Source organism: Ornithorhynchus anatinus, chromosome 5 (assembly GCF_004115215.2).
Source record: "Ornithorhynchus anatinus isolate Pmale09 chromosome 5, mOrnAna1.pri.v4, whole genome shotgun sequence".
In the NCBI taxonomy this organism is placed as follows: Eukaryota; Metazoa; Chordata; class Mammalia; order Monotremata; family Ornithorhynchidae; genus Ornithorhynchus; species Ornithorhynchus anatinus.
The window spans coordinates 62337184-62358114 of NC_041732.1; the positions used below are offsets into that span (position 1 = coordinate 62337184).

General features: G+C 48.2%; 1 protein-coding gene across 1 annotated transcript in view; it reads right to left on the reverse strand.

Annotated features, from left to right (window-relative positions):
- Positions 1-9267, reverse strand: part of LOC100085150 (protein-arginine deiminase type-1-like) — a 68015-nt gene extending 58748 nt beyond the window's left edge. The window contains exons 1-2 of the mRNA XM_029065958.2: positions 9095-9267; positions 6995-7180 (exon numbers count right to left, since the gene is read on the reverse strand). Coding sequence (XP_028921791.2) covers positions 6995-7180; positions 9095-9267 — 359 coding nt within the window. The remainder of the gene's footprint in view (positions 1-6994; positions 7181-9094) is intronic.
- Positions 9268-20931: the final 11664 nt, after the last annotated feature.

Sequence of the window (20931 nt, forward strand, 5' to 3'; positions counted from 1 at the left end):
GAGGAGAGAGCGAGAGAGGAAAAGGTCATGGATGAACGGTAGCTTACCTGTACTAGAGCGGGGGTTCCAGAGGCCACACTTGAAAGTAGCTGTGGGTGCAAGGGGGGGAGGGGGGGAAGGGCGGGGGGAGGGGAGGGTTTGGATGGGAAGGAGGTGGCGGGGCCCTGGACAGGGAGAGGGGGATGAGGGGTAGCGGTGGGACAAGAGGACTGGGATGGGGCGTGGGTGGGGAAGAGAGAAGGGGGGAGGGGGTGAAGAGGGGGTTTGGTGGGGGGAAGAGTAGGGGGAGGGGGAAGAGGGGTAGCGCTGGTAAAGTGGGGTTCTAGGGCGGGGGGGGGGGGAGGAGACAGAGGAGAGAGGGGGAAAGAGCTGAGCGAGAGAGGGGAAGGGGAAGGGGAGGATAGGAAGGGGCGGGAGGGGGGAGGGGGGGAGGAGGGACATGGCGAGGCCAGAGAGGTGGGTGGCAGCACTGACAACAAAATTCAGGGAAGGACCACAGAAGAAATGGGGTTGAGAGGTAAGGAGTGGGACTTCAAGAATCAAGGGCAGAGAGCTAAGAGGGGAGAGCAGGCCTGCCCAAAATTACAGGAAAGGGAAATGAGCTGGACAGCTAGAGGGGCAACAAGTGGGAGAGAGAACATCAGAAGGTACAGATACAGATGGGAAAAGTCAGGACATGAACGAGTGTGTTCTATGGGGAGAGAATGTGGGCCAGGGAGGGATCTAATGATTTCTACTCCATCCTAATTTCCTTTGATCTTTCTGCTGCCTTCGATACTGTGGACCACCACCTCCTTCTGGAACTTTTATCTAACCTTGACTTCACTGACACTGTCCTCTCCTGATTCGCCTATGTCTCTGGTTGCTCTTTCTCGTTTCTTTCACAAACACCTTCTCCATCTCCCATCCTCTAAATGCCCCTCAAGGCTCAGGTCTGGGTCTCCTTCTATTCTCCATCTACACATCCTCTTTTCAAGAACTCATTCCCTCCTTCACACCCCACCCACAATTCCAACAATTATCTCTACATGGGTGATTTCCAAATCTAACCTCTCTAGCCCTGACCGCTCTCCTTCTCTGCAGGCTCACATTTCCTCTTCAGAACATCTTTACTTGGATGTCCTACTGACACCTCAAACTTAACGTGTACAAAATAGAACTTCTTATCTTCCTATCTGAACTCTGTCCTCCCTGAGACTCTCCAGTTACTGTAGGGAACACCACTACCCTCCTGGTTTCACAATCCTGTAATCTTGGCACTATCCTTGACTCATCTCTCTCATTCATCTGGTACATTCAGTGACACAAAATTCTGTCAGTTCTACCTTCATAACAGCTATAGAACCCACCCTTTTCTCTCCTTCCAAACTGCTACCAAGTTGATCCTAGCTCTCGGCCCTGGAACTCCCTCTTCTTTCAAATCAACCAGTCCATCACTCTCTTCACCTTCAAAACCCTCCTAAAATCACATCTCCAAGATGTTTTCCCTGATTAAGCTCTCATTTCCTTTATGTGCCCTTCCCTCTGCGTCAGTTATGCACTTGGCTTTGTTCTCTTCAAGCGCTTTGCTTTTCACTCTAGCTCCAGAGCACTTATGTAAATATACTAATACTCGTCTATTTCCCCCACCTATTTCTTTCTAGACAGGGACTGTGTCTACCATCTCTTTTGTATTGTACTCTACCAAGCACTTTGTACAGTGTTCTTAACACAGTAACAGCTCAATAAATGTGACTGATTGATTGATTATCTGTAATTTATTTTAATGTCTATCTCCCCCTAGTAACCTAGTAAACTTTCAGTGGGCAGGGATAGCATCTATCAACTCTATTGTACTTTCTCAAGCATTCTGCACATAGTAAGCACTTATTAAATACCAGTGATTGATTGGTTGATTAAGGCCCAATAATAATAATAATGGCATTTGTTAACTGCTTACTATGTGCCAAGCACTGTTCTAAGCACTGGGACAGATACAAAGTAATCAGATTGTCCCACATGGGGCTCAAAAATCTTAATCCCCATTTTACAGATGATGTAACAGTCACAGAGAAGTTAAGTGGCTTGCCCAAGGTCACACAGCAGACAAGAGGCAGAGCCGCAATTAGAACCCATGTCCTTTGACTCCCAAGCCCATACTCTTTCCATTAAGCCACGTTGCTTCTAAGATGAAGACCAGGTCGGGGAGGGAAAGCTGGCAGGCTGGGGTTTCAGGAGGGGAAGAGATTATAGGAATTGCTGGGGACCTAAATCAGAGAGACAGTGGAACAGGCTGAAAGGCCAAGCAGATACGCCTGTAAACTCTGGACCCTAAGTTCACTGAGGGCAGGGAATGTATCTTTTATATTGCTATATTGTACTCTCTCAAGTGCACACAGTAAGAGCTCAATAAATATGATTGACCGACTGACTAAGCCCCATCTCCTGCCAACCACAGAAACTTGCAGTTACCAACCGAGATCAAGGTCTCCACCTCCACCATCGTCTCCTCTGCTCCGTCTCCCCGATCCGAAGTGAATAAACACTCATTACCCTCTGCCACCCTGGGCTCGGCCTCCTGCCTCCAGTACATTGGGCTAATTAAGTCCAAGATTGGATCAGTGGGATTGTTTTGGGCTTTGTTCCACCTAGAGATCTTTATTGGTGTGACAGGGCTTCCAGGCGCTGCCAAAGTCAATACCTTCCAAAGCCACCAAGTTGGGCGAGAATAGGGAAGGAGGGCGGAGGGATGTTTGCCCATGCTCAGGCCACATCAGGACTAAATGTAAGGACCTCGGTTTTGTTTTTCTTTCAAGTCAGATTCCCAATTCCCCTTCTGCCCTACCAGGCATACCCTGCTTCTCCCTGCCCCCACTCCCCACTCCTTCTCTCCAGGGCCCAAGGAGGAAGAGATAAACCGCAGGATGAGGGAACTTTCTCAAAGTCAGCATCAGGACCCCAGTACTGTCACTGGGCAGAAATTGGGGCTTTCTTAGAAGCCCCCAGGGCAAGACTAAGTCCCGGCTGATTGGGGGACTGGCTATGTCAGCCATGATCATTCGGGCTCCTGACTGGCCGGTTGTCTCTGGCCCCCTGAGGTGAGCCACTTCTTGGCTGCGGGAGCTCCAGGGCAGAGGGCCTGTGTCCCACCCGACTCTGGAGCCGGCCTGCTCTGTCAGCACTCAGCCCGTAATAGATGAAACAAAAATATTTCTCCAAACTGCCACTGCCGCGAAACCCAATGCGGTTTGGGTTAATCACTTCCCATGATGTCACCAGAGCAAACTGTGATTGGCTCTCGACAAGGGGCCTGGGGCTCCCAGGTGATTGCAAAACTGCCTCTCCCCCATACCGCGACCCTGGAGGCCACCCCTCCCCGCCTCCCCTCAGCCCCCACTGCTAGGAGCCAGGAGGTTTGCCCTTCGGTCCCCAGCTCATGGGGTGGTGCAGGTTAGAAACACCTTCCAGGGCTCAGCCCGGCCAGAGCCCGGCCTTCCCGACAAACACACGCATTCCATCCGGGGCCTGGGATATAACCTAGCCCAGACCCCAGCCTCTTGACTCCTCTGCATCCCATCCACTCCAGGAAATTTTCCATGAGGCAGAGTCCACAATCACCCTAGGGAGCCAGGTCCAATATTCCATCTCCCATGCAGTCTGACCTAAATCCTTTCTGATGCACTGTAGGTCCATCTAGTCCCCCGGGAAGATGGAGACAGAGTCCTTCCCAGTCCGGCTGTAAAATGTTAACTCAGGGCCTTGTAGGCCTCTGTCCCTCTCCCCTGAATTGTTCGGCTCCAGCCCGGCCCTCTCCAAACCAGGCCGCCGGGACACCTTCCTGAGAAATCCAACAAGCTCTCCTCCAAAGCACACCCTAGAACATCTGCTGAGAACAGCTGAGCTTCTAGCCCCAGATGCACACCAGTCAATCAATCGTATCTATTGAACGCTTAGAGTGTACAGAACACTGTACTAAGCACTTGGGAGAATACAATGCGACAGAGTTAGTAGATGTGTTCCCTGCCCACAAGGAATATACAGTCCCGAGAGGGACACTCCAACTTCTTAGAAGACTCCACCTCAAACTTAGGGCTGGGGAGGTGGCCCCCAAAAGATGTGGACAGTGGTATTGGCAGCACTGGAGTCATCCACTGGGACTCTGGGAGGTTTGGGGGGCTACTAAACCTGCTCTTCTTCCTACTTGAGAGAGTAGGAGAAGCACGGAGCAGCGTGGCTCAGTGGAAAGAGCATGGGCTTTGGAGTCAGGGCTCATGAGTTCGAATCCCAGCTCTGCCACTTGTCGGCTGTGTGACTGTGGGCAAGTCACTTAACTTCTCTGTGCCTCAGTTCCCTCATCTGTAAAATGGGGATTAAGACTGTGAGCCCCACGTGGGACAACCTGATTCCCCTATGTCTACCCCAGCGCTTAGAACAGTGCTCGGCACATAGTAAGCGCTTAACAAATACCAACATTATTATTGTTATTACTTCCAACTTGGCTCTGCCTTGTCCCCTCCTCATGCCTGTCCCTCCCAGCCCCCAGAAAACCAGCACAAGAGCCCAGCCTGAGAGTGGCATCATTCCAACTCCCTGCTTGAGAGGTCCCAAAGGAAATCTGCGTTACTCCTCCCTGCTTCCTGCTCTTTCCCTGAGCCACTTCTGCCTGGCTTTGGAGGGGCCAAGACCGTACACTAAAGTGAAGCCGGCTAGTCTCCGCCAAAGAAGGGAGATCCTCCCAGACTTGGGTGGGCAAAGGTAACCCATAACCCACCAAAAGGAAGTAGGTCCAAGTAGGTCCCATGAGAATCACCTCCCCTCAACAGGAGGAAATAGCAAAATGAGAAACCACTCCAACATTTACAATCTGCAGATACCGGATCTCAAACCCATAGCCCCTGCAGGACAAATTGCATCTCTGCCCCTCGCTAGATCTGGGGGTCTTATGTTTTTTCAGGGGCTCCCCTCTACCCAGCACGAGGAGAACCCCCATCCCGTAGAGGAGCAGCATGGCCTAGTGGATAGAGCACAGGCCTGGGAGTCAGAAGGTCTCGGGTTCTAATCCAGGTTCCGCCACTTGTCTGTTGTGTGACCTTGAGCAAGTCACTTAACCTCTCTGTGCCTCAGTTCCCTCATCTGTAAAATGGGGATTAAGACCGAGAGCCCTATGTAAGACAGGGACTGTGTCCAACTCACATATTTTGTGTCTACCCCATTGCTTAGAACAGTGTCTGGCACATAGTAAGTGCTTAACAAATACAATATTATTATTGTTACTATTATTATTAAGGCATCTTGGTCTCTCACCAGCCTCTCCCTGTCCCCTCCCCACCACGAGGCAGCCAAGACCTCACTCTTCCAGAACAGGTAGGGGCCGGGAAAGAGCAGAGTTGGTGTGCAATAATAATACTAATATTCATAACAGTAATGATAGTGATTGATGATAATAACTGTGGTATTGATGAAGGACTTACTCTGCGTTCAGCTCTGTACTAAACACTGGGATAGACACAATACAATCAGGTCAGACACAGACCCTGTCCTACAGGAGGATTCACAGTCTAACTAGGAGGGAGAACAGGCATTTTATCCCCATTTTACAGAACAGGAAACAGAGGCCCAACAAAGTTAAGCAATTTGCCCAATGTCACCCAGCAGACAAGTGAAGAGGATGGGATTAGAACCCAGGTCTCCTGACTCCCAGATCGCATACCCTTCCCACTACGCCACGCTTTACCTGGATTGTCATATGTGGGAACTGAAAGTTTTGGTTGTTCGGGAAGCCTCAGCGGAGGGAGAACTATCTGTTGCCCTCAAATAATCCATTGGTGGAGAGTCCATTCCCTGAACATCTGGGGAAGTGGCTTCTTTTTGCTCCATCCCAGCCCTCAGAGCTCAGCTCCTATGAACAGACAGGACATCTCCACATCCTTCCTCCAGCCAGAGATCAGTCAGTTAGTCATATTTATTGAGCACTTACTGCATGCAGAGCACTGTACTTACTGCTTGGAAAAGCACCACACAACAATATAACAGACACATTCCCTGTCCACAGTGAACTTACAGTCCAAATGGGGATCCTGCTACCTTGGGCCTGACCCTCGATGCCAAAACAGGGGGTAAGGCAGGGCCCAAACACCCACCCCGTGCCCCAGCTTAACACAGTCCCAGAAATTCCTCACCAAACAAGTGGGCAGACTCCACTGGACTTACTGGCTGTGATGGTGCGAGTCCGCAGGTCTCTGCCCTGCCATCTCTTCCTCAAGACCACCCAAAGCAGGACAAACATCTTGAGGAACTAGTCCTTTCTGACAGTCCTCACCGGTCAGAGTCAGGTGAGGAGGGGAACTAGCTGGCTGAAGAAATGTGGTCTAGTAAAAAGAGCACGAGTCCGAAAGTCAGAGGACCTGGTTGTAATACCAGCTTCACATTTCGCCTCCTGTGTTACCTCGAATAAATCACTTCACTTCTCTGGGCCTCGATTTCCTCATTTGTAAAATGGAGAAAAAATACCTGTTCTCCCTCCCATTTAGACTTGGAGCCCCATGTGGGACAGGGATTGTGTCCAACCTGATTCCCCCTGCATCTCCCTCGGCACTTAGTACAAGACTTAGTACATAATAGGCAGTGAACAGATACCACTATTGTTATAAAGGTGGCCCAGCGAGTCACAGGAAAGTTGGGGAGCCCAGGTAACCATGCCCATAGACTCCAGACCACCAGGACACCAGGTGCCACCAAAATCTAACAGAATTCCATCCTCCCCTAAGAGCCCGGCTGCCTTCTTAGGAGCAACTTGCCCAGCGCAGGCACAAGTCAATCAAGGTGAATTACTCATTCTCCGGCTCGGCTGCCAACTCCATCTTCACCTGGCACAAACAACATCCACTCTCCCCTCTGATACCCTGGCCAGGAACCAGTTCTGTGAAGTTTCTGACCGGGCAGCATAGCCCATCCGAAGAAGGTGGAGAGACGGGGGTGAGGGGACCTGGCAGAGAGGGGTGGTCCAGGGTCTTACCCGTAGATGTCAACCAAGGTTTCCGTGCCCACCACGCAGACGGCATAGGAGGGGGAGTCCAGGGACACCCGGACGGTTCTCTGCTGGGCCATGTTACTCCTTTTCCTCCTCTTCCCCTCGGGGGTCAGACCCCGACCATAGAAGTGTGCTGCTGGGAGCCCGCTCTCCCCTCTGAAGTCTTGGCCACTGTACACAGAGCACCCAGGAGGCGGCGGGTCAAGATTAAGAAGCCTGGCCGGGCCGCCCCTTCCCTCCTCCCTTCTAATTTGCCCGTGTGACCTGATTAGCCGATGGATCCTTCCTCCACCCCCTGGCTCCCTGCCCTGATCTGATTTGACTGAGGGAGCTGTCACTCCAAAAGATACTGTCACTCCAGGGGATGGGGGAGGGGGAAGGAGCCCTGGGTGATCAGGAACCCCTCAGCCGTATGGACACACCTCTCTCCAGAAGTGGGTGAAACATGAGTCCTCCCGCACCCCCAGATCTGTAAACTTCATTCATTTGTATTTATTGAGCACTCACTTTGTTCACAGCACTGTACTAAGTGCTCGGGAGAGTACAATATAGCAATAAACAGACACATTCCTGACCCACGAAAGCTTAAGGGGCCAAGCCAGCTATTCCCTAGTGCTCCTCCACCTCTTTGAGGGACCACCCCGCAGCGTGTTAGAATGGAGACAGCACAGGTCTGGAAATCAGAAGGACCTGAGTTCTAATTCCAGCTCTGCCACTTTTCTGCTATGTGACCTTGGGCAAATCACTTCACTTCTCTGGGCCTCAGTTACCTCATCTGTAAAATGGGAATTAATACTGTGAACCGCATGTGGGTCAGGGACTGTGTCCAACATGATTTGCCTGTACCCACCCCAGTGCTTAGTACAGTGCCTGGCACCTAGTAAGCCCTTAACAAATACCACAATTATTATTATTTATAATCCCAGCTCAACAGAGTGTTTACTGTGTGACCTTGGACGAGGCACTTAACTTCTCTGTGCCTCAGTTGCCTCATCTGTAAAATGGGGATTAAGACTGTGAGCCCCATGAGGGACACGGACTGTGCCCAACCTGATTATCTCGTATCTACCCCAGTGCTTAGTACAGTGCCTGGAACACAGTAATTGCTTAACGAATACCAATAAAAAAAAAAATCTTGAACTCCCCTCCCAACTCTTGCTCCCAGCACGCTGACTTCCTTCACTCCCACCCATCACAGGAGAAGAGAGATTGGGCTCTGAACTGGCCCCTATGCCTGGATCCTTCTGGTGGATGTGAAGGGGCTTCGTCTGTGGCTTGGTTTCCCTGTTGGTAAGAGTCAGCCAGTTAGTCACTCAATATTTATTGAGCGCTTATCGTGTGCAGCATAAGGCCTTCTTCTCACTACAGTGAGTGAGGAGGTTGTTACAGTCAGGGGATCTGCTTTAATGAATGCTGAGACGTTATCAGAAGTTGGAATCTCAGTAAGAGGTGGGGGAGGAGGAGGAGGAGGAAGACAAGGAAGAGGAGGAAAAGGACTCTGAGGGACAAAGACTAATCAGATGCAGTCCCTGCCCACTGTCTATATAGGAAGGAGAACAGGTATTTAACTCCCATTTTACAAACAAGAAAACTGAGGCACAGAAAAGTGCAGTGGCTGGCCCAAAGTCAAAAATAGGGAACTGACAGAGCTGGGATTAGGTCTCCTAACTCGCAGAATAATGCTCTTTCCACTAGATCATGCTGGAGTACCCCTGCTTTCCTGAAATTTCCATTCTAATGGAATAAACACACAGAGACACAGCCCCCACAACCTGTACACACGTTATGTATGCAAGAGGAGTACAGACATATCCTTATAGTTTTCAGATTGCGTTTTAGCGTTTTGTCTTTCTAATTCAATTTCCCATTTTCTTTATTGGCTATCCTAGCCCAGGGAATTTTGGGAGTGTAAGGCCTATGACACCCCCCCAACCCACCCGACACACACTCGCACACACGTTCACCTCTCAAACCCTCTCTCAGCTCCCAACTCCTCGAGCAGTTTCCTCTGGGTTGTACAGGATTGGAGGGGGGTTAAACAAGGGGTGACAATGAAGGGTAGCAGAAACTATCACTGGCTGTCACCGCTCAGATATTTTGGAAGATAATCCAAAATTTTCCAGCCCCTGTTTCCCAAGGGAAGAGAAGGGGTTCCCGCTCCCGGCACTGCCAGAGCTGAATTGCTCCCTGCGGCCATGGTCTTGGGCCCGGACTCCTGGAGGGTCATGGAAGGCCTGGAATCCAAACTTGGGTGTCATCTTTGAGACCTGAGAGAAGGGGACCAGAAGAGCTCTCCGGTCTTCCACCACCACTGCCCGGGCTTCCCCTCCCCTCTGCGACCCAACCCTCTGCCCACACAGGTCTCTTCCCAGCTGATGCTGACTCACCGCTGGAGCCGCTGGGGGAACCCTCGTGTTCTGCCAAGGAGGGGATCGGCAGGCTGGACTCTCCCCTGGCCATGCAGGGAATGGGAACCCGGACCAATGGGCAGCTCCCGAGAACACGTGACAGCCCTCTCCACCTACCCTCGAGGCTCCACGGCCCCGGGCTGCCACCTCCAGCTTGGGAGAGTAAGTGGATGTCTTGCCCAGCCAGGTCGCTATCCGTGATTCAGCTAGCCGGCTCCCCCAAAACCAGCCCACAAGAGGACCTGCCAGCCCGGACCTGCACCTATTGACTCCCACCCCGCCGGCCCCAGCGCCCCGCTGCCGGGTCCGGGCACCGTGCTGAGGTTTGGGAGACTGGGAGGGGAAATTGCAGTGTCCAGGGTGGGGGGAAAGGGTCTAACCAAGGGGCAAGCAGAGGGCCCCATGACTCACCAGAAAATGAGAAATAAATACACATTCCATTCCTATCAAACCTGCCCCAGAGCAACTGTGCTAATGACAGGAAGTTATGTCTGACTGTGATTCACCGCTCGGATGGCGTTTCTGAGCAGACTTCCACCAAGTAGCACATTTTGGTCATGGCCAAAGTTGTTGACAGAAGTCAGCAGCCCTCTGAGAGGGGCTATCAATAAGTTCCCCCTTTTCTAAGCCATTTTTTTTCTTATGATGGCCTTTGGTTCTGTCCGGGTTGGAGCCGGGGATGACAGCCGTCTGGGCTTCCCTACCTGGGACCTCTATCGTCATCATCATAAACATCAAGAGTATTTATTAACAGCTGTTATCTGCGTGGAGCTGTGTTAGGCACTGTACCATCCCTGCCCTCTGGGAGCCTACATCCTAAGCCACTCTGCCAATGCTGATGTAGTGAGACCCGCTGGTTTCGGGCTGGATGCCCAACCACCCAGCTTGAGTCGGGTTCTTCCAACTTTTTCTGGCTTCAGGCAGGACCAGAAACCCATTCAGGCCTCCAAGACTCATCATTCATTCGTTCACTCATTCAACTGTATTTAATAAGCACTTACTGTGTACAGAGCACTGTGATAAACGTTCACTGACCATCATTGTCATGCAGACTCTCCCCAGCTGTTTCCCCTACTGCTTAGTCGTTTCCTTCGGAATGATTGAATCCCCAGGATCTGGATGTCTACCACTGAGTGCTTACTTTGTACAGAGCAATGTACTAGGGGCTTGGGAAAGCACAGTACAACCTGAATAATTTGTATCTAACCCAGTGCTTGTAGTGATTTTATTTTCTGTATCTCTCCTTCACCATTTTTCCCTATTTTTCTCCCATCCCTAATCTACTTTAATGTCTGTCTCTCCCTTGTGGACAGGTATCACATGTACCAATTCTGTAAGAATGATAATAGTAACAGTAATAATAATCATCTTGCTAAGCACTATGTGCCAAGCACTGTTCTAAATTCCGGACATCAGGTTATATTGTAGTTTCCCAATCTCTTAGTCTAGTGCTCTACAAACAGTGAGCAGTCAATAAATATCATGAAATCATCATAACGTTTCTCTCGTCCATTCTCCTGCCGGGGGAGATTCTGAAAATAAAATCACTGCAACCAACAATTTTTACCAACTCTGCTATCAATCTATTATTTATTAAGGTTTCAGAGGGTGTACAACACTGAAAAGCAGCATGGCCTACTGGAAAGATTCACAGGGCTGGGAGTCTGAGAACCTGGAAAGCAGCGTGGCTCAGTGGAAAGAGCACAGGCTTGGGAGTCAGAGGTCATGGGTTCAAATCCTGGCTCTGCCACCTGTCAGCTGTGTGACTGTGGGCAAGTCACTTAACTTATCTGTGCCTCAATTACCTCATCTGTAAAATGGAGATTAAGACTGTGAGCGTCACGTGGGACAACCTGATTACCCTGTATCTACCCCAGCACTTAGAACAGTGCTCTGCACATAGTAAGTGCTTAACAAATTCCAACATTATTATTATTATTATTATTAATTCTGGCTCTGCCACTTGTCAGCTGTGTGACCTTGGACAAGTCACGCATCTCTGGGCTTCACTTTCCTAGTCTGTGAAATGGGGATTAAATGCCTGTTCTCCCTTCTCTTTAGACCATGATCCCTGTGTGGAACAAAGATCTGACCTAATTATCTTGTATCCACCTCAGTGCTTTAACTATAGTAAAGCACTTAAATACCATAGTTATTAGTATTAGTATTATTAGGCACTAGGGAAGCTGCAGTGAGAATGTAAAGCTTCTCATCCCTGCCCTAAAGGGGTTTACAGTCTAAAGAGGAAAGGGGAAAAGGAGGACAACATACAGAAAAATATATGTTTCCAAGGAAAAGCTACCCAATGAATAAATAGCATAAAAACCAAATCACCCCAACAATTTAAGCATCAAGACAGGTCAAACTGGAATTCAAACTGGCTCAGAGGCAATGAGTTTTCCAAATTTTCTCTCAACATTCCTCAACAGGGAAGGCATCAAATGGAGTGTCACTTTGCATGGCTGACCCCGTGCATTGAGCACGAGCCGTGGGCTGGGCACATACAGGACAGAGCACATCACCTGAGTTCTGGGATCATTTCTAGACCTTTTCCTACTCTGTTTATCCTCAGATGATGACATTTCTGGGAGAGCCTCCCATGGCCCCATAGAAACCAGAACAATAGAGATTCTTTTTTTCTTTTTTTAATTAGTATTTGTTAAGCACTTACCACATGCCAGGCACTGTACTAAGCACTGTGGTCGATGTAAGCTTATTAGATTGGACACTCACCCTGTCCCACATGGGCTACAGTCTCAATTCCCATTTAACAGATGAGGTAACTGAGGCATAGAGAAATAAAGTGACTTGCCCAAAGTCCCACAGCAGACAAGTGGTGGAGCTGGGATTAAAACCCAGGCCCTTCTCACTCTTAGGCCCGTGCTCTATCCACTGGACTGCTGCTTTTCTACCCACTTTTCATCCACTCCTAAGATCCTTGTTTGAAATGCCTTCTTTCATGCCAGGCAAAAGTCTGAAATCTTGATTACCTGGTGCTCCCTTGGATTTTAGCTTAACAGTGAAGGGGAGAGGAAAGGGATATCTGTTAAAAAATGATGAACCACGATTGAACTGCTTTAGGACTGGCTGCACCCAATAGTACCGTTCCTTGCGCTCAATTAAAACACAGTGAGGGAGGCGGAGGAAGGAAGAGGGTGGATATACAAGTCACACATCTTGAACAACCTATCTTCCTGGAGTTTTCTCTTCTGCTCCAGTCTCTACTTGCCCAAACTCCTCAAAGCACCTAGAACCCAACTCTGCATTTTGAGCTTGAGGAAATGTAATGAGCTGGTGTAATGGATAGAGCCCGGGCCTGGGAGTCAAAAGGTCATTGGTTCTAATTCTGGCTCTGCCACTTGTCTGTGGTGAGACCTTGGGCAAGTCACTTCACTTCTCTGTGCCTCAGTGACCTCATCTGTAAAATGCGGATGGAGACTGTGAGCCCCAAGTGGAACAGGGACAGTGTCCAACCTGATGAGCTGTATCCACCCCAGCGCTTAGTACAGTGTCTGGCACACAGTAAGCACTTAACAAATACCACTAGTATTATTATTAGCAAGTAGGGGAAGGGAGGAAGTTACCCATTCACCCCCAAACTCAAAATAGCATTACAGGTTTGGAATTCTATCACCTTCCCCCTTTCTCCCCACTAGCCAGTCACCTATCCAGCAGCCAGTTAACCTGGGGAGGGAGAGGGGAGGCCTGACAAGCTGCTTATCCCCTCCTTCCTTCCCTCTATCCCTCTTCCCCATGTTCCCCCCACCCCTTATCTTAGCACTCACCCACTCCACACCATTGCTCCTGCTAAATTGAATGCAGGGGAGGGGAAGGAGAGATGAAAAGAAGTGGAAGGGAGGAAAAGAAGGCAGAAAGCTGTGCAAGAACCAAAAGGTCCAAATTGGTCGTCTTTGGCTCTGAAGGGTGAGCAGAGGGTATCTAGCCTTGAGCCACCATGGAGTTGCAATCCGTGTCTCTCCATCACCCCGGTAGCTCTGGCCTTCCATGGTCTGTATGACCTGCTCTTTCTCAAAAGTAGCCAGATTCTCACAGGTAGGATGACCTTTTGTCCCATTTTATACTGGACCATCTAGTTTGGGGCTTGCCTGTCCCCTCAGATTCCCTTGTCTGCAATTTATTTCAATGTCTGTCTCCCCCTCTAGATTTTACGCTCCTTGTGGTCAGGTATTATACTGTTCCCAGAGCTTAGTACAGATTTCAGCACACATTAAGCACTTAATAAAAGTCATTGATCGATTGATTGACCAGTACAGATACTCCACCAGCCACCTTTATACCTGCTATTGCCCTTCCCAAAACCCAGCCTCCCCCTTCATGACAGCTCCTGCTGCCAATTCCCCGGCTTGGAAGGAGGGACCGTGCTCAGGCAGGAAATGTGTCTGTTACATTGTTATACTGTACTTTACCAAGGACTTGGTAGAGTGTTTTGCACACATTAAGCTCTCATCAAATATGATTGACTGATTGACTGGATGGGGAACACAGTGGCTTTGGGGAAACGTTCTGGGTTCAAGTGGACTTCTTCAAAAGGCTCCTTCTAGAATGACTACATTATGCTGCATGGCCAGAGTAACACATTTACCCTCTGATTGCCCAGGATCCACAAGTGAGTCCTTATCACCGTACCCATAGTTGTCAATCAAGTGATCAGTATTTTTTGAACGTTTATTGTGTGTAAAGCACTGTACTAATGCCTGCAGCGTGGCTCAGTGGAAAGAGCACTGGCTTGGGAGTCAGAGGTCATGAGTTCTAGTCCCGGCTCTGCCATTTATCAGCTGTGTGACTTTGGGCAAGTCACTTCACTTCTCTGTGCCACAGTGACCTCATCTGTGAGATGGGGATTAAGACTGTGAGCCGCATGTGGGACAACGTGATTACCTTGTATCCCCCCCCAGCGCTTAGAACAGTGCTTGGCACATAGTAAGCGCTTAATAAATGTCATCGTTAGTATTATTATTATTACAATACAACAGAGCTGGTAGACATATTTCCTGTCCACAATGAGCCTACAGTCTAGAGGAAGCCAGCCTTCCATTTGCTTTCCATAAGCTCCTTGGAAGCAGGGATCACTTGTATCAACTCTACACACAGTAAGCCCTCAGGTAATGTCAATCATTCTTTTCTCAATTACCAAGTCTTGAGCGCTTAGTACAGTGCTCTGCACACAGTAAGTGCTCCATAAATACGACTGATTAACTGCAGGTATCAAATCCCTCTTTTGCAGATGAGGGAACTGAGGCACAGAGAGGTTGAGTGACTTGCCCTGAGTCATGCAGGAGACAAGTGGTGGTGCCAGAATTAGAACCCAGGTCCTCTGACTCCCAGGCCTGTGCTCTTTCTGCCATGCTGCCTACTATGAGGCCAAAGGTCAGCTTCCGGTTGGATCCTTTCGGTTTCTCTAGAATGAACCTGAACTCCCGAGATTGAACCCACTCCGACGTCCCGTGGAGGGGCGGAGGGAGATCTTCCTGACCAGAATCGAACCCAAGGCTGGTGTGGCTGTTCTTCTTTCCTCCCTTTCCCATCCAGCCCATAGCATCCCCCCCACAACCCTCCATCCAGCTCTCCTTGGTCCAAGCTCATCCAGGTCTAAAACAGATCAGGACTGTTAAGCTCATTATAGGCAGGGAACACATCTGCCAGCTCGGTTGTACTGCACTCTCCTAAGCACTTAATATAGTGCTCTGCACACAGTAAGCACTCAATAAACACCACCGATTGACTGATTTTTTATTCCTTCCCTATTCCTCTTCCCTCTCAAGCTTCTCCTGCTCCCTGGATCAAGCTGTGCATTTCTCCAGTTCCTCCACTTGATGTCACCTCGCTGATACAGCACAGTTCCGTGGAGGAAGGTAAGTAGCACCCACCGAGCCATGTAAGATAAACCATGTCTTCTCTGAAAGGCACAATCCCAGCTCCTACCCGTCTCCTCGGGATGCTTTGGCTTTTGTGGAAGAAGGCACAACAAGACATCACATCAAAAATCAAGCTGTGCAAAGAAACTTTCCTCCAGGGAATCTCCACCCATTTTAATCCTCCAGCTCTTTGATTCCACAGCATCTCTGATACTGACATCTCAGAGAGGTTAAGTGACTTTCCCGGGGTCCTGTCGACCGACCACCTTCTTTTCCTGGAAACATCCAACCTCTGCTTCACCCACACTTTCCTCTCCTGGTTCTTTTCCTGTCTCTCTTGTTGCTCATTCTCAGTCTCTTTTACAAGCTCCTTCTCTGCCTCCCACCTCCTAACTGTGGAGGTCCCTTAAGGTTCAGTGCTGGGTTCCCTTCTATTTTCTATCTACACTCCCTTGGAGAATTCATTTGCTCACATGGCTTCACTCTATGCGGCTGATACTCAAATCTACATCTCTAGCCCTGATTTCTATCCCTCTGCAGTCTCACATTTACTCTTGCCTTCAAGACATCTCTATTTGAAGGTTCTCCCGTCACCTCAAACTAAACATGTCTAAAACAGAATTCCTTATCTTTCCACCCAAACTCTGTCCTTCCCATGACTGTAGACTGCACCACCATCCTTCCTGTCTCACAAGCCCTTAACCTTGGCATTACCCTTGACTCTGCTCTCTCATTCAACCCACTTATTCAGTACATAATAGTAATAATAATGGTGGTATTTGTTAAGCGCTACTATGTGCAAAGTACTGTTCTAAGTGCTGGGGGGATATAAGGTGAACAGGTTGTCCCACGTGGGGCTCACAGTTTTTAATCCCCATTTTACAGATGAGGTAACTGAGGCACAGGGAAGTTAAGTGACTTGCCCAAAGTCACTCAGTTGGCAAGCAGCGGAGCTGGGATTCAAACCCATGACCTCTGATTCCCAAGCCCGGGCTCTTTCCCCTGAGCCACGCTGCTTCTCTCCTGAGCCACACTAAATCCTGTCAGTTCAATCTTCACGACACTGATGATGATGATGATGATGATGGTATTTGTTAAGCACTTATTATGTGCCAAGCACCGTTCCAAGTGCTGGGCACTGTTCTACAACATTGCTAAAACCACTCTCTCCTCTCCATCCAAACTAATCTAAATCACTTATCCTCTCCTACCTTGATTACTGTGTCAGCCTCCTTGCTGACCTCCCAGCTTGCTGTCTCTCCTCACTCCAGTCCACACTTCATTGTGCTGCCAAGATCATTTTTCTACAAAATCTTTCAGGTCATGTTCTCCACTCCTCAAGAAACTCCAGTGGTTGCCCATCCAAATCCGCAACAAATAGAAACTCCTCACCATTGACTTTAGAGCACTCAATCACCTTACCCCCGCCTACCTCACCTCACTACTCTCCTACTACAACACAGGCACACATTTGGCTCCTCTAATGCTAACTTTCTCACTGTACCTCAGTCTTGTCTATCTCACCTCTGACCCTTCACCCACATCCTGCCTCTGACTGGAACACCCTCCCTCCTCATATCAGACAGAAAATTACTCTCTCCCCTTTCAAAGCCTTATTGAAGGCCCATCTCCAAGAGACGTTCCCTGCCTAAGCCCTCTTTTCCTCTTCTCCCACTCCCTTCTGCGTCACCCTGACTTGCTCCCTTTATTCATCCTCCCCCAGCCCCAAAGCACTTACATAACTGCAATTTATTTATTCATATTAATGTCCGTCTCTCCCTCTAGACTGTAATTCATCCTGGGCAAGGAATGTGTCTGCTAATTGTTATGGGGCACTCTCCCAAGCGCTTAGTACAGTGCTCTGCACACAATAAGTGCTCAATAAATACAACTGACTGACTGACTGACTGGGGTCACCCAGTAAGGCAGAGGTAGATCCACGGTTAGCTCCCAGTTTTCCTGACTCCCCCTCTAGGTATCTCTCATGGATGATGCTGTCTGAGGTGGAAAATGTCAACATTTTGGGCAGGTCATTGTGCAGACATGGAAAGTGGGTTGCTTCTCTCAAAATATCCTCTAGTGAACCTTCAAAAGTTCCAAGGACGATTGTCCAATTTCTGGATTTTTCAGGCTCTTCCCCTGTATGATACACTGCACCTCTGCCAGAGGTGAACAGGAGACAGAAAAGAAGAGGGCACTCCAAATCAGATTATTTGACTCATGAGCTTCTCTGGCTAGAGAGGGAGGTGGTTGAAACCATGGATAATTGAATGTTTATAGCATTTCAGTTGTAATCCCACCACAAAAGAAATGTAATGGGATCATCATAATGAGACCAGCCTGTACACCTACCTACCTCCAGAAAATTAACACTTTTGAGCATGGAAAATAGGCGTGGCCTAGTGGAAAGAGCACAGGTCTGAGAGTCAAAGGACCTGAGTTCTCATCCCGGCTCCGCCCCTTGCTGTTGTGTGACCATGGGCAAGTCACTTCACTTCTCTGTGCCTCAGTTCCTTCATCTGTAAAATGGGGAGTAAATCCTCCTCCCCCCTACTTAAACTGAGCGTCCTGTGTGGGACAGGGACTGTGTCCAACCGGATTATCTTGTTTCTTGTACAGTGCTCTGCACATAGTAAGCTCTCAGTAAATATGACTGAATTGAATGAATCTACCACACTGCTTGGCACATCATAAGCTCTGAAAAAATGCCATAATTAATATCACTCATCTTATCCTGCCTTGATTACTGTAACAGCCTCTTTCCTGACCTCCCAACGTCCTGTGTCTCACCACTCCAGGCTGTGGTTCACTCTGCCGACCAGATCATTTTTCTACAAAAAAATGTTAAGACCACGCTTCCTCTCCCCTCAAGAACCTCCAGTGGTTGCCCATCCAATTCGGCATCAAACAGAAATTCCCTACCATTGGTTTTAAAGCACTCAATCATCTTCCTCCCTCTTACCTCACCTCGCTACTCTCCTACTACAAGCCAGCCTTCGCTCCTCCAACGCTAACCTTCTCGCTGAAACCTCAATCTCATCTATCTGAACATCAACCTCTCACCAGTAGCCTTGAAACCCCACCCTCCTTATAGCCGACAGACAATTGCCCTCTCCTTACCGAAAAGGATTACTGAAGGCACATCTCCTCCAAGAGGCCTTCCCTGATTAAGCTCTCCTTTCCTCTTCTTCCACTCCCTACTACGTCACCCTGACTTGTTCCCTTTACTCATCCTCCCTCCCAACCTTGTAGCACTTATGTACATATTTGTAATTTATCTATTAATATTAATAGATTGTAAACTCATTGTGGGCAGGGAATGTCTCTGTTTATTCTTATATTGTACTCTCCCAAGTACTTCGTAGAGTGCTCTGCACACAGTAAGTGCTCAGAAAATATGATTGCCTAAGAAGCAGAGCTTTTTGACTCCTCTTCCATCCACCCATCAATCAATTTTCTATTTCGGACTCATTCATACAGTTCAGTGGCAGAGAGTTGCTGCACCGTAAGTAACAATAGGTATCTCTTCCCGCTACAGCTTAAGTGAGAATTCCCAGTTTCCCCATTAGAGCAGTCAGAGAGACGGCTGGGCGTAAGTAGACAGGGCTGGGAGGGAAGGGGGTATAGAGGCTACAAGACAACATGAGACTAGATTGTAAATTCTTTAAGGGCAGTGACCATGTCTACCAACTCTATTGTATTGGACTCGCTCAAGCATTCAGTACAGTGCTCTGTACAAAGTAAGCACTCAATAAATAGCATCGATGGAACAAGGAATCACTACCACCACCTCACCACCCCGGGAGATGGTTGCTTGAGCCTGGGACCACTCTGTCATAACTGTTAATCCCCTGCCTTCCGCATTCTGGTTCCCAACCCTTTATTTTGGAGAGAGACCTCGCCCCTTTCTGGGATGACCCCCCTACTTCCTTACACCCCCACCAAATTCCTCAGTCCCCAGAAATATGTAACTGTCTCATCCTGACAATTAAGCAATTAGCAATTCCCAGGGGGCTGGGAAGGACCTTCATGAATTCCACTGACGGGAGGTGGATTAAGGAGAATTTTAATCCTGGGCTTCAGACTATTAAAACTGTTTATATTGCTGAGTCCTCTTGTTTGCGACTCCTGCTTGCTCACTGGTTGGCCTTGCGCCCCATCAATTAGTCAATCAATGGCATTTATTGAGTGATGATTGTGGGCAGAGCACTGTACTAAGCACTTGTGAGAGTATAATATAGAAGAATTGGTAGACACATTCCCTGCCCATAATAATCATTCCCTCCTTTGTTCTGGGATCTTGGGCCAGACCCAGGACCTCACACCTGGGACTCTCTCCTACTATAGTTCAGAGGGTGTTCACTATTTATGGTTCCCCCCACCCTGTCAAATTCAATTCACCCTTCTGAAAGTGTTGGTTATGCCAATCCATCTGCCTGAATTGCCACTCCCACTCCTCTTCACAAAACCAGCTCCACCCCTCCTTCAAAATTATTAAAGTCCATCTCTTCCGTGAAGCATTCTCAGATTAACCCCTCCTTTCATTCCAACCGTTCCAGTAAATCCCAAAGAATTTAAAGTATATTGCTGTAATTTATTTGTGAAGGCTTCTGATGTCTGTTTTCTGAGTCTTTTATATGGTTTACTATCCCAGTTGCTTAAGTTTTCTGTTCCTTTATTTATGTGTTTTTGTCTACCTGTTTCTTCCACAACATTAGGGAGATATTGAAGCTAGCCTGTAAATTCCTTGAGGGCAGGAATTGTGTCTACTTTCTCTACTGAACTTTCCCAAATTCATAATTCATTAATCTGTCAACAGCAAGTGCTCAATAAATACTACTTATTGATGGGTTGATTGATGAATTAATTAAGCTCCAATATGGTTTTTAACTTCCTAGAGACTTAATGACTGAATGAATGACCAGGTGTATTGTTTGGTCCAGTGAGTCTGAAAATACATTTTTGCTATGAAAATCTTGGTTACAAGACAGGAACATCATCAAACGAAACCTTCGTACACCATTAATATTTTCCATCCAGTTACTTCAGGATTTTTACTTTTCCCATTCTAGTACTCTGTTACTGAAATGTTAATTTCAGGAGGGGTTTGTGTTTTAGGGAACCAGTTAGTATCTACCATAAGAGGGGCCCTGAACAGAACATAAAAAAACCTAGAGAGAGCCGTATCTTAAACTCTGGCCTGCTATCAGATACTTAATGAAGACAAGAGAAAGGCTGCTGTTCAACCTAAATTGGAAAAAATTCCTCTCTACACTTGATAAACCACTACTAGAATCAGAAGAACAAGATTCTGCTTTGGCAGCCCCATCCTAAGATTCATAAGCATACTACAACTCCTCATTAAATTAATGTTGGCATCCTCTATTTTGAATTCCTTTAACAAAGAGTAAACAATAGTTCAGTGATGGGTTAATGAACCAGAGCAGAGCAGTCAAAGGAATGTCCTATCATTTTCCCAGAGGCTTTGAAACCTATGCCAATGTATAACATTTAAGTCTAGGAGAAAATGTACCCCATATTACAGACATTGGCCATATAGCCCCATTTTATGAGACTGTATCTTGGGGTAAGCCTATGTGCATGTATATATATATATATATATATGTGTGTGTGTGTG